This window comes from Enhydra lutris, unplaced genomic scaffold, assembly GCF_002288905.1.
Source record: "Enhydra lutris kenyoni isolate GAN:26980312 unplaced genomic scaffold, ASM228890v2 scaffoldscaffold21, whole genome shotgun sequence".
In the NCBI taxonomy this organism is placed as follows: domain Eukaryota; kingdom Metazoa; phylum Chordata; class Mammalia; order Carnivora; family Mustelidae; genus Enhydra; species Enhydra lutris.
In genome coordinates, this window is record NW_019154105.1 from 49,357,098 (window position 1) to 49,371,131 (window position 14,034).

The 14,034-nt window shown below is 46.8% G+C and overlaps 1 protein-coding gene across 1 annotated transcript in view; it reads left to right on the plus strand.

Annotated features, from left to right (window-relative positions):
- The window catches only part of LOC111149258 (leucine rich repeat LGI family member 2), a 28,223-nt gene extending 20,246 nt beyond the window's left edge, over window positions 1-7,977 (plus strand). Inside the window, exon 8 of the mRNA XM_022506220.1 lies at window positions 6,542-7,977. Within this exon, the coding sequence (XP_022361928.1) occupies window positions 6,542-7,359 (818 nt within the window). The 3' untranslated portion in view covers window positions 7,360-7,977. The remainder of the gene's footprint in view (window positions 1-6,541) is intronic.
- The last annotated feature ends 6,057 nt before the right edge of the window (window positions 7,978-14,034 follow it).

Below are 14,034 nucleotides of genomic sequence, written 5' to 3' on the forward strand. Positions count from 1 at the left end.
TGCACACACAGACACACGTCCATGCATGCACACACAGGCACACTCTATGGCTTGTTTCGGCTACCATCTTGCCAGGTCTTGGTGATCACTGTTTCCTTTAAATAAATACAAAAAAAATAAGAATAAATGACTCTCTAAATTCATGCCTTTGGGTTAAGACCTAGTTAATGCTTCTCAACACTGTCAGGAACCCATTGTCTCAACGCTACTAAAAATGGGCTGTCTACTTGGTTTTTATTTTTCTAATTTTTTTTTACTTGCTTTTTAAATAAGTGGGTAAAGTCAATAATCTTTTAAAGACTTCTCATTTATCAAGTACAATCTGATAGTAATATTGACTTCAGAGACAGCGCCACAGTAGCTTAACTGTGACTCCATGAGAGGATTTCCCACGGTGGGTCCCGATTTGGAGTTAGAGCAGTACTTTGCTGTTGCAGTGAGAAGCGTGTCAGGTCAACATTCTGGATCGGGAAGCTCCTAGGAAACTTGCAGGCACAATGTTTTGCCGCAGGTGCAGGGGTGGGGGGAGGCAGGGAGAGTGTGGTTTGGGCACTCCCAGAGCAGAGATGCTCATGGAGCCTGATCTCAGCAGTACAGGGAGCTCTGTGAAGTGGACAGGCACCCCGGAAGTCCTGAAGATGCCCTGTCAGATGTCCCTTGGCTGTGTGGCCCCTGGCCTCCTAGTGCTGAGCTCACACTCCCGCAAGCAGCCCCGCCCCCATCAAGCACACATGCGGTGCAGAGCACCTCAGGTGAACCTGGTGAGGAAGCCCAGGCCTTTGGACCCTAAACCTGGTCCATATTAAAGGGGACAAGGAAGGGAAGACCCACTATCCACATACTCTTTGCTTCCCTCTTTTTCCAGACCTGGGAGATAGGCTAGCCCCTTGGCCTCCCCTCCTCCTACCCCATGCTGGGTGGTGGTACCAGAGGGAAGCTTTGCTTTGTGCCAGGCAGGGGAGGGAGGTCCACACCAGGGCCGGTTGCCAAGCCGGTGAGGTCCTGGATGCTGGTTTATCTTGTGGGAAATTCACAGCCCCTGGAGATCTCAGCATGGGGTGCCTGCCTGCAGGTAGAGGACAGAAGCTCTGTGCGGGGGGAGGGGGGGGAATGGATAGAGAGATGACGAAGAGCTCGGGTTATGGAAACTGATGAACATGGATTGTACTCCGGACTCTGCCAGGCACTGAGATATGATATGGACTGTGGCCCCTGGGGCTCAGTTTCCTCATCTGCAGAATGCGCAGCGCATGTACTTTATATGGCTGCTGTGAGGAATCAGGGAGTGCCAGGCACCGAGTGAGCAGTTCTTAATGAATGCTGGCTTCCTTCTCCCACCTTTACAGATGGAGCGATCAAGGCCCAGGCGTGCTGAATCACTTCAGAAGCAGAGCCCAGGGCCTGTCGCTACTGCTTCCACCCCTTTCCTCTCTCAGGTTGACCTCGGTAGGAAGGGACGGCACTGCCCTCCACTTGCCCTTCTGACTGACTGCAGCTGATCGCATTCCATGTTCATCAAGTTCTTCGTTCGTTCATTCATTCATTCATTCATTCATTTACAAGGGTTTCTTGAGCCCTTACTCAGTGCTAGGCACAGTCTTGGTGCTGGGGCCATTGCTGTGCCCAGGCCAGATGAAACCTCCACCCTCAACGGGTTCACATTATAATGGGAGTGAGAGACAACAAAAAAAGATAATTATAATACAGCTAACACATCAGATAGAAACACACTAAGAAGGGAAAGGAAGGGGGTGATGGGAGTTTTGAAGAGTCAGTCATGGTTGACATTTTAGACTGTGTCTGGTAAAGTCCTCATGAGCAAGGTTGTTTGGAGAAGCTGAGTGGGACATGAGGGGTTGATCCATAGCAACAGTTTGGGGAGGAAACGTTCCAGACAGAGGCAACAGCAAGTGTAAAGGTCCTGCGGCAGAAAGCTATCTTTCCTGTCTGGCTCTTCCAGGGGACCGTTTTGGCCTGAACAAAATGCTCCAGAGGGAAAGCTGCAAGGAACAAAGTCAGAAAGGTAGGGAGGGCTGAGCACAGGAGCCTTGCAGGTCCTGGGAAGGACATGGGTTTTTAATCTGAGTGCTCTATGGAACAAAGCAGGCTTTGTCCCAAGGTCAGCAGGGTTGCCCAGGATGAGGCAGGGGCCTGGCACAGGTGCTGGGCTGTGAGCAGCCTGGGTTGGGGACAGGGGACAAAGGCCGAAGCAGAGCGACTAGCTGAGAAGCTCATAGGGGTTCCGAGTAAGCGATGATGGCAAGGGTCCTGGGAAGGCTACCGCCATGGTGTGTAGGAAGCCTGCAATGAGGGAGCACTGGGTGTGGTCAGGGCCAGAGCCAAGGCTGGGCCTTGCTAGCTTCTAGTGACTCGTTCTCAATCTTCCGAGTCGTGGGAAGCTTCCCATGATGCCCACCTAGATCCTCTTCACAACCAAGCCTGAGAAAAAGTTACAATAGTGGGGTAGTTCAGCCTGTGAGCTCCAAAAACATCAGGCTGGTTTTTGATAGAACTGGCTCCAGCTCTTTCTAGCTGATGAACTTGGCCAAGTTAGTTAATTTCCACGAGCCCCTTTCATCTGTAAAATGGAAGTATCATGAAATCTCATTTCATCTGTAAAATGGGATCGTCATCCTTTCAGACCAATGAGAGTTTAATGGGGATCATGTGTATAAGGCTTTGCACAGGGCCGGGCCTATAGTAAATCTGCAACAAATGTCAGTTTTATTACCTGGGGATAAATAAAGGAGCAGCCCTCGTTCTCCCTGCTCCCAGTCCCTAAATCTTCCACTTCAAGTAAACTTCTCCACAACTCTCATCAGCACAGGAAAGGAGGGGCCAGCACGGAAAGCACACTACCCCGCACCCCCTGCCCCCAGCACGGGAGCAAGGGAAGAGGGTGTTCTTAGAAGCCGCAAGGATCCCTCTGCACAGAAGGGAGTAGAGCTGGTTGGGATTGAGCCCCTTGTGAAGGAGAGCCCGAGGCAACCTATGCCCGGCAAGACCAGGGCTCTCAGCCATGGGAGGGGCACATACGTGCATCTTCCTTTGCCTTTCGGAGGAGCCAGGAGTGTGGTGCCAAAGGGACAGCTCCAGCCACGCCTCCACTTCTGGGCTTCTACCAGGAGAGGGAAAGCCCCGATCAGGGTCACCCTGAGGTTTTGCATTTCCCATCTCCTTTCTTTCCTCTTCTCAGCTCTCCTGTTTTGGGTTTTATTTTGTTTGCCTTTGATTTCTCCATGCCAGGTATGTTCCAGCCTATAATCTCTCTTCCTGCATTAAAACACGCACACACACATGCACGTGCGTGGTGATCTCTGTTGCTACTGACAGTTCTATAGACTAAAAGTGTTTACTGGATGGAGGGGTTCTGGCACATCTCTGTCTTACACAGCCCCTTCTCTGAGACAGGAAGGCAGGCAGGCCTGTAGGACACTCCTGGGTGGCAGGGGCCTCCCTAGCTAGGCCACTCAGGAAGGGGGCCGGAATATGCACTGGCACTTAGCATTGGCAGGGAGGGAGGCAGTGCGGCTTCCAAAGAGCAGTTTGGTAGTTTAAATCCAGAAGCCTTTGAAGTGTGCACAACGTTTACCCCGGCAACGCCTACATTTAAGAACACTGCCAGATGGTTTTCGAAAAAGATTTCTCTACAAGGAAACATGTTACGCAAAATAATGAAAAGCTAGAAATAACCGCAATGTCCAACAATAGGGGATTTGTTAAAAATAGGATACACCCATACAACGAAATGTCTGATAGTATTAAAAAATCAAGTTGTAGAAGGTGCAGTAAACGGGGGGCGGGGCGATGTTTACAAGGTAATGGTCAAACGAAAAGAAAAGTAGGTCGTAAAAAGCTCCTGTATCCTGTAAGCCCAGCTTTATTTATTTATTTATTTACTTTTAAAGATTTTATTTCATTATTTGAGAGAAAGCATGAGTTGGGGGTGGGGTGAGAGGTTAGAGGGAGAGGGACGAACAGTGCAGGGAGCCCCATGCAGGGTTCAATCCCAGGACCCCAGGACCATGACCTGAGCCGAAGGCAGGTCAACTTAACCGACTGAGCCACCCAAGTGCCCCCCACCTCCAAATTTATTTATTTATTTTTTTTTTTTAAAAAGATTTTATTTATTTATTTGACAGACAGAAATCACAAGTAGGCAGAGAGGCAGGCAGAGAGAGAGAGAGGAGGAAGCAGGCTCCCTGCCGAGCAGAGAGCCCGATGCGGGGCTCGATCCCAGGACTCTGGGATCATGACCTGAGCCGAAGGCAGAGGCTTTAACCCACTGAGCCACCCAGGCACCCCTCCAAATTTATTTTTAAAAAGCACATTTGAGTATGTGTGTAGAATAACGATTAAGGAAATATATCAAGACATTGAGCATTATTTCAGGTTTGCGGTACAAGTCATTTTGATTTTCCTCTTGTTCTTTTTGGCATGTTGGCAGTTGAGTATAGACTGGAGCCAGACTACCCAGATTTAGATCCCAGCCTCCACCACATACTAGCTGTGTGGCTTTGTAAAAGTTCCTTCACTTCTCTGTGCCTCAGTTTTACCCTTTATAAAATGGGGATGATGGTGGTGATGGTGATGATGGTACCGGTCTCATCGGGTTGTTGTAAGGATTAAACGAGTGAATACATGTAAAATGCTTAGTGTAGTGCTGGTCATAGTCATAGTACACACTAGAAATGTGATCTGTTATTTTTAAAATTTGCTTTGGGAAACATTGAAAACTTTTTATACTCAGAAAAAAGGAATAGTTAGTTTTAAACAAAAGAAAGGAAACAAGTTCTTGCAAGAAGCCAAAATAGTGAAAGAGAAAAGGAAGTATCACTCTAAAAACTACCCACTGGCTGCCCCCAAAATTAAAACTGAGGACAGGAATTGAATAGTTATCCTTGTAATTTACAGACCAACTTCACTTTGGTCCAAATCGCCTAGAAAACCAGGGGAAGAAAGAACTTTTAATCCAATGACCTACATGGAGGGTCAATACTTTTTGTGTTGTAAGTGATTCTACTGCTTGCTGGTGGGCTGAGGAGGTTGGGGGACAGTCTGGGAGTCTGGCTGTGGTGTGGGGGAAGACAGTAGGAGGTGGTCCCTTGTCCAGCAGAGTTCCGGTTCCCGGCTGCCTGAGTTGGATCATTCCGGTCATCGATCATTCTACAGGATTTACACTGTGGCTGCTGTGGAAGATTTTTAAAGGGGCGAGTTCTTTTCATTATCAAGACAACTGTTTCAATTCTCCAGTAATGATAGCTACTAATTGTTGACTACTTCCTGTTTTGGGGTGCTCTGTTCTAAAAACACTGTGAATTTTCTCACTTAGTCTTTACTAACCCTGGGAGGTCAATGCTAATAGCATCCTCATTTTATAAATGGGGAGCCTGAGCACAGACAGTTAACTGGCTCAGGGTCAGAAAGCTTATAAAGTACAGGCTGCATTTCAACCCCTGGGCCACCTGGTCTAGAGTTACAAGGCTTAACTCTCCTCTGTTCAACTTCCGCCTCTGTTTAGCTTCTTTTGGCTCTGGAAACCAGAAGGGGCTGAATGTCTTCACGAGCCCCTCATTACATTCTTTTCCTTCTGTCTCTGAGACCTGACTCCCACCTTTTTACCCTTCCTTACCCCCAGCACCCCAAACAGAAGCCCATTGGTTTCATTCCACTGTCTGGAGTTGGGAAACAACTTTTTTGAATAGGCTGAAGACAGTTCCTTTGGTGTTGGTGCCTTTCCTGAATTGTGCTCCTGCCTCTAAAGATACCAGAGGCTAGGAGACCAGCATGTAATGGAGACACATTTTTTAAAAGTTTTTAAATATGTTTTAATTGTGGGAAGATATGCAGAACATGAAACTTACGATCTTAACCATTTTTAAGTTCAGTAGCATTAAGTGCATTCACAGTGTTGTGCAAACAATCTCTGGAACTCTTCATCTTGAAAAACTAAAACTCTGTATCCATCAAATACTAACTCTCCATTCTCCCCCAGCCCCTCATCCCCATCATTCTGTTTTCTGTCTTGATGAATCTACTTTAGGGACCTCATATAAGTGGAGTCATGTATTATTTATCTTTTTGTGACCTTATTTCACTTAGGATAACGCCCTCAATGTTCATCCATGTTGTCATGTGTCCTCTGTGAGGATTTCCTTCCTTTTTAGGGCTGAGGAATGTTCCTTTGTGTCTACACCACATTTTGGTTATCTATCCATCAGTGGAAACAGGTCACTTCTACCTCTTGGCTATTGTGAATAATGCTGCTATGAACATGCGTGTGCAAATTCTCTTAGAGACTCTCTTTTGGTACTTTTGGGTACTTTTAGTACTTTTGGGAAGTGGAATTGCTCGATCATATGGTATTTCTATGTTCAATTTGTCCAGAAGCCGCCATGCTATTCCCCACATTGGCTGCCCCATTTCTCACATTTCTTTACATCTGTCCCTGTTTTCCAGTTCACTGGGGTTCCAGTTTTGCTACAGAGGGGCATTTCCACCTGCGGTGCCCTAATCCCCTCTCGTTTCTCTTGGGGCACAGGTCAATCCATTGTGGGCTGTAAGGCCATCCTCATCGACGACCAGGTTTTCGTGGTGGTGGCCCAGCTCTTTGGCGGCTCTCACATCTACAAATACGACGAGAGCTGGACCAAATTCGTCAAATTCCAAGACATCGAAGTCTCTCGCATTTCCAAGCCCAACGACATTGAGCTGTTTCAGATCGAGGACGAGACGTTCTTCATCATCGCAGACAGCTCCAAAGCTGGTCTGTCCACGGTATATAAATGGAACAGCAAAGGGTTCTACTCCTACCAGTCTCTGCATGAGTGGTTCAGGGACACGGATGCAGAGTTTGTTGACATAGACGGGAAGTCACATCTGATTCTGTCCAGCCGCTCCCAGGTCCCCATCATCCTCCAGTGGAATAAAAGCTCTAAGAAGTTTGTCCCCCACAGTGATATCCCCAACATGGAGGACGTACTGGCCGTGAAAAGCTTTAGGATGCAGAACGCCCTCTACCTCTCCCTCACTCGCTTCATTGGGGACTCCAGGGTCATGAGGTGGAACAATAAGCAATTTGTGGAGATCCAGGCTCTTCCGTCCCGGGGGGCCATGACCCTGCAGCCCTTTTCTTTTAAAGATAACCACTACCTGGCCCTGGGGAGTGACTACACATTCTCCCAGATCTACCAGTGGGATAAAGAAAAGCAGCTATTCAAAAAATTCAAGGAGATTTATGTTCAGGCACCTCGTTCCTTCACAGCTGTCTCCACTGACAGGAGAGATTTCTTTTTTGCATCCAGTTTCAAAGGGAAAACAAAGATTTTTGAACATATAGTCGTTGACTTAAGTTTGTGAGGGGGTGATTGGTGAATTTAAAGACACGTAGAGCTAGCTTTCACAAGAGAGGACCAAGAAGCAGATACAAAGCCAAGTTCAGGGCTCTGCAATTAAAAATGCACTGGGGAACTAGTTAGAAGTTTTCAACATTTTAGAACTCCCATTTTGGTCAGGGATTGCATTTACTGGCTAACTGCATGACATGTCCATTCTCCCATTTAAAAAGACATCTTGAAGCCTGTTATCTCTGAGAAAAGAGAACAGCATTAACTCTTACCATCTAGGAAAGTAATGTGCTTTTTTCTTTTTTCTTTTTTTTAAGTGAGGAAGGAGGAAATCGGATAAGAAGGGACAGTTCTTATAACGGAAATAATAAACAAACAAACAAACAAACAAAAAGACCAAACAAACTATGGGCCCTTCTCATTCCATTTTAGCAATCTTTTTTGGTAAGAACTCTTAAAGCCAAAGAAAGCTAAAAAGATTTGCTCATGATTCGTTTAAAAATCTGATAACACTCAGCAATGCTATTTTTGAGTCCTTTCAGTTTCCTGAATCCCCCTTCCCAGCAGAAAGTTGGCTATTCCATTGGCTTCTATGGAGAGATACTTGTCATGGGAATGTTAAGAAAATAATGCTGGACATCGCTTCCTTTGCCGCAAAGAAAATACTCTGCTGACACGCGTCCAGGCCCCGCATAGGCTGTAGGCCCATGAGTGAGACAGATTTTCCCCTCTTCCTTGTGGTTCAGAGCCGACCCTGTGGCAGCCGGAACAATATTGCTTGTTAGATGCCCTCCATGGCTCGGCTGCTTCCCTGAACCCACTCTTTGAGTGTGTGGGTAGCCAGCAGACAGGCCAAAGACTGAACGGTGCTTTTCATCCCATCCTTTAAAGTAATAGAACAGGTCTTTCCATCCGATGAGCATTTGGTAGGATTTCGGAAGCAAGATTTTGTGGGATCAAAGAGGACTTTATACAAGTCTTGCTGTACTTTGATACCTAGAGGTGGCCCTTTGATTTGTGCATGGCCGTGCCCTCTGGGCAGCTTCCTATTTCGAGTCATTGAGTACCAGCCTACCTTCCTGCCCACCTGCCTTCCTCCCTACTCCCACATCAGTCCTGCTTTGTGGATATGCCGTTGCTGCCGCCGCCAATGAGGGGCTGAGGCACCAGACAGCAGAACCTGGGGTCCCCTTGATGCTAGTGCCCCTTCCTTTCCCAGTAGTTTAGCAAAGGAAAGCCCCCTGGAGGGCTCACACTGTGACGTGGGACCATGTACTGGCAGGGGGCTCATCCTGAATAGGCTGGTGGGGGGTGGGCCGATCATCAGGGACCCACTTTGGAGCTTGACCCACTGCATCCCACAGACCAGGTCTGTGCTGGGGGGGCTAGAGGGTCTATTTCAAACTGGGCTTCTCTGGTGTGGATTATCAGGGAGCCCATGGGGTCTGGTTTTGCAGAAGCTTCCCAGTGGATGTTCTGCCTGTTTAGTGGGTTCTCCTGAAGTGGATTTTAGGAGTGGCTCTCAAAGAGCCACCCAACAGCGTCTCTGGGAGCCCCCAAACCAGCACAGTCATGTGGTACTAGCGCATTATTTTTTAATGATCGTTTGCCAAGTCATGAGTAGGTAGAGGTTTTGCCACACGTTTGGGTGTAGTGTTGTTTCTGTTTTAAGCGATGTAGGTCAAGGCAACCAATAGCATGGACACCAGGGAGTTCGGTGAACTCAGTCACCCACACGTAGTACAGCATTGCTGCTTGAAGCTTTCTTGCTAGGCACCAACCAAACAGGAGAGGTGGTTTGTTTTCATTTCTGAAGCACAAAATCACCCTTCCGTGTTCTTTTGCCTTCCTGGTTCATTTGAATTGACTACAAATGCCCAGATCCCCGCATCAGCAGCAGAAAGTGGGACAGCTCTGCTCTTCCTCTATTAGGATGGGCAAGCAATTCTCTCTGGCACATGGAACTCCTCAAACAAGCCTGGGCAGAAAGACGGGCCCTTGGCAAACAAGGTAGGGGACATTTCGACAGTCTTAGCACTCGTGCCAGTTTGAAATGATGTTCCTGAGCCAGCCGCTTGTTGGGAAGGCAACCTGGGCATCTTTTCACAGGGCTGCCTCTAGGGAATGGGGCACCGGCCCCCCAGCTTCCCCTCTGAGGGGGAAGTGCCTGTAGAAACCATCTGCATTCACCATGCTGGTAACCATTGCCTAGAATCCAGAAAACCAGGAAACCCGGGGTGCGGAGCTGGGGACAGGGGTGCTTTCTGGGTCCAGGGGAGACATTGGCCGGTGGAAGAAAGATCTAAGGAACTACGGGCGAGGCGAGGGCAAGAGGGTGGGTAGTCCACACGGCTACAGTCAGGCTCTCTTTTTCTTCTTAAGAAATTAGACAAGAGCAGAGTCTGCAGCCTACAAGAGTCTTGGCTCTGAGGGAGGAGATATTTGTTCTGGCCGACCTGCTAAAGGAGCGGAGATGTTCTTGGCATGAGGTTGTGGAAGCTTTGCTTCATTAATCTCGCTGCTCTATCCCAAGAAACCCTCTAGTTTTGAAGAATTTCTGAAAGAAGCTTTTTCCTAGTAATAATGTAAGACCAAAAAAAAAAGACAACAGTAACAGAAACCCAAAAGCTGAGAGACACGTGGGACCATCCACTGTGGAGAGAGTTCTGGGAAGGGCTGCTCTTGTCCATTCCTTCCCATCCCCCATGGGTTGCCTTCTTGTCAGCTTGTTTCTTCTTTGCAATCTCCGTAGTGAGTCTAGGTCGCTCCACGTAACCAAGTGGCCACGCCACACAGCCTTAAAGCGTGGGATCTGGAACAGATCTCTCACAAAGACTAAAAACAAGCCTTAGATGTGAATGGCACGGTGTTCTCGGGCAATGGAGAGTAAGCCCACCCTGCATCTCAGCAGAGCTTTACGATTTTTTTCAGTGTGCATTTGTGTCCATCTCATTTGTCCATAAGTAGTTCTTCAGTGTATTGGTGGGCGGGTATTCTAATTTCAGAGAGCATGAAACCAGTACGAAGATCGAAGTCGATTGCCTGCTCAAGATCATCTGGTAGTGAATGGCGAAGGCAGAGTTTACCCCTGCACGGCGGGCTGTGATTTGTGACTCTCTGACATGCCTTCCGAATAAAGACTTCTTTTTTTTTTATCATGATTCAGAATGTAGCAACACCTTGAGATAAAATAAAAAATACAACAACATATGCATAGCCAGGAGGAAAATAGAGCTGAATAGACACCATCTTATGAACTGGTCCCTTTTCCAATTAAACGCTACGGGACCCCTACTCCACGTGAGGCCCCACTCTTGAAAGTCTTCCAGAAGTTTCAGATGATTTTCTGTTCTAAAGAGGATTGCTAGCTGGCACGGTTGCTTCTCCACACACACCGACTCCTCCAATAGCGATGGGGCAATGTTGAGGTCGAGACACATCTGGTTCTTGTCACAACGTCCACAAGATAAACAAGAGAGTTCTGTGAGGGAACAACTACAAACTCGAAGGCACGAGTGGTGATGAATTGCTCCAGGTCATAATCAACCTTTGGGGAGCACGCTGGAAATGCCAGTGTTGCATTTTTCTTCCCCAACAGAGAGAGAGGCTGTGTATTTTTAGGAAAGAAGTCAGTGTGGGATGCTGGAGGTTTGGCTGCCAGGAACACTCAGCATGGAAATTTCTCGGACTGGGGGTCTAATGAAAGCGAGATGAAGGTCTGCTGGAGGGGAATCTGTTTGCATGCCACCTAAAGGAAATCCTTTAGCCAGGCTTCCGGATTCTTCTGCAGATATCAGTCCCTCCCTCTGCTCCACAGTTTTGGAAGAGAGTTCTTTAATTAGGCAGTGGCCAAAGATTCTTTTGAGCAGGGCTCCAGAGTAGAATGCAGTCATCTAGCTGTTGGTGATGTAAGGTTGTCCAGACTTAGGACAGTCTAAAGGGGATGGGCAGAAAAGCCAGGCTGATGGCCATGGAGGGAACTCTTTGGGAACGTAGAAATAAACTGGAAGGAAAAAGGTCATCATGACTTCCTTTGTGTCAGCCAGGACAGTAGAGGTTGGAACGAGGAGAAAAATTTAACAGCCAATTAATAGCGAAGAGAGCCCATTGTAATGCTAATTGAAATAAGAATTGTGTTGTAAAGTTAACTGAGACCTAAACCTAGAGAGGCACTCTTATCCTTAACGTTATTCCATTACTTGTATAGAATCTACCTTTTTTCTAGTAGACTATGCATTCCCTATCAATCCTTTTGACTATCAGGAATGTATAAGAACTGTGATAAAATAAACCAATATGCCATTTGGTACCATTTTTATGTATCTTAGATGCATAACTTAGGTAAAATAAGAATAGTTTCTATGTATATGAAAGCAAATTTTGCAGTATGCAAGCTACAATGGATGCATTTTAAGGCTGAATATATATTTAGATCTCTTTTGGTAAATACAGTTAACAAAAAACATGCCTCTTAATTCGATATATCCTGTAAGTCTATGAATAAAAAGTAGCTCATGCCTAATGTGGCTTTGATCTCTGGTCTGCTTGAATACGGATATGCCCACTCGAGTCACGGAGTTGAGGGCTCACAGGCTATTGTGGAAGGGCGGAGTATGCCCATTTATCTTTGTGGCTTACTCCTGGTTTAAATGGAAAATGAGCCCCCGTAGGGGACTTTTGCTTCTACTTGCAAATCGAAAAGTCGCTAAAAAGTCACTGAGGGACTTTACAGCTATACCTCTACCTGATCTGCAGAATCATAATCTTGACAAACTGACAAAAAAAAAAGTCTAGGGATCTTTGGGCATCCTCTGATTCTGCGTGGTGGGAAGATGAGGTTACAAGATCCCATCGATTGGGAGGAACCATGAACAAACTGAGGGCAAGACTTTTGTCTTGTTCTCTGCATGTCTCGGCTCGTGTCTCTATCTATGTCTTTAGACCCATCTGGTTTCATTGGAGAGAGGAGAGGTCAAAAACTCAAATCACATTTGACTGTTTACTTAACTGTGTGTCAATTACTTTAATATGCTGTGGAGTTTTTGAAAAAGTACAAGAGCAGAGGGGTGCCTGGGTGGCCGAGTCAGCTAAGCTTCTGCCTTCAACTCATGTTGTGATCCCAGGCTCCTGGGATAGAATCCGTGCATCAGGCTCCTTGTTCAGCAGGTAGCCTATTCTCCCTCTCCCTCTGTCCTTCCCCCTGCTCAAGGGCTCATACTCTCTCTCTCTCAAATAAATAAATAAATAAATAAATAAAGTCTTTTAAAAAGTACAAAAGCAGAATTCTTGCTCTCCGGAGACTTAAAGCTAGTTAAAAGGAAAAGTCATAGGTCTTGCAGTCACTCAAAGGGAGAAGATTATAGGAGCCCCTGGGTGGCTCAGTCGTTAAGCGTCTGCCTTCAGCTCAGGTCATGGTCCCAGGGTCCTAGGATAGAGCTCCGCATCAGGCTCCCTGCTCAACAGGAAGCCTGCTCCTCCCTCTCCCTCTCCCCCTGCTTATGTTCCCTCTCTCACTGTCAAATAAATAAGTAAAATATTTTTAAAAAGGGAGGGGATTATAAAGGACCCATGGGGTGGGGGGGTCACCTTATGGTGTGTCCATCATAAGCACCAACCAAAGAGAATAGATGCCCAGCTGGTCAGGTAGGTATTAACCATAAACAACCACTGACCTGGGCCCAGTGCATTCCAGTGAAATACAAACTGTGAATACCAATAATAAATTCATAGGAGGAAGGGTCACTTCAGGGCAGAGGAAGTACTCTTTTGACCAGGAGAGGGGAGAATGGCCTGGTTCCTTTTCATTATCGTTCTACCACTAAATTGTTGTTTTGTATTTGTGGAGAAGTACAGAAAAGAACTGAATTTTTCCAGACCTGCAAGTCAGAAACTCATTAATCCCAGTATTTCAGCACATTTCATCTTGCAGCTAAAATGGTGGGTAAATTGCTCAGTCCTGACCGTGTGGTCATTAGCAAGACAAGTACACTCTATTTCTCGGAGAGCTAATTGAGGACTGTCTAGGAAGAATTGGAGGCATGAGTAATGTGTCACTTTTCATTGATCACCTGTTCTTACGATTGGTTCTTCTACCTGCCTCCCAGATGGGACAACCTTCTACTAACCCGAGCCTAATTGGCACAGATGACTTTTTCTAGCAAATTGGTAGCAGAGCTGAGACTCCAGGCCTGGGGTGAGACCCACCTCTTGGCCTCGGTTCCAGGCAGACTCTCATTAAACCTCAGCCTCTGCCTTCAGCCCGGCAACAAACCAAGGCAACACAGGGAGAGACCTATAGGGTTTTAAGTGCTACCCCAAATTCCCAGCACTTTCTGAAATCTGTATGCGAGCCCTGAAGAACATTCTCCTGCGTATGTCTCCAGGTGTCTATTCCAGGAAGTCTACTAGAAATCAAGGGAAAAAAATACAACTAACTTCTTTCATTTTGCAAGAAACAATTGTTAGGGCAGAGGGAAACCTGTCCAGCTTTCCTTGCCCCACCTCAGCTCATGTGTCATCCCCAGAACTGACCCAGAGTCCTGATTGACCCCTCCAACAGTAGGGCTGAGAGATCCCTGGTTGTGTCACCATGCCCACTTAGTCCCTGTTTGCTTTCAAGGGTTGTGTGGTCTAAAGAGCATGTGAAAGTCAGGTTGGGGCCTCAAGAGAAAATAGTAGTCTTGACATT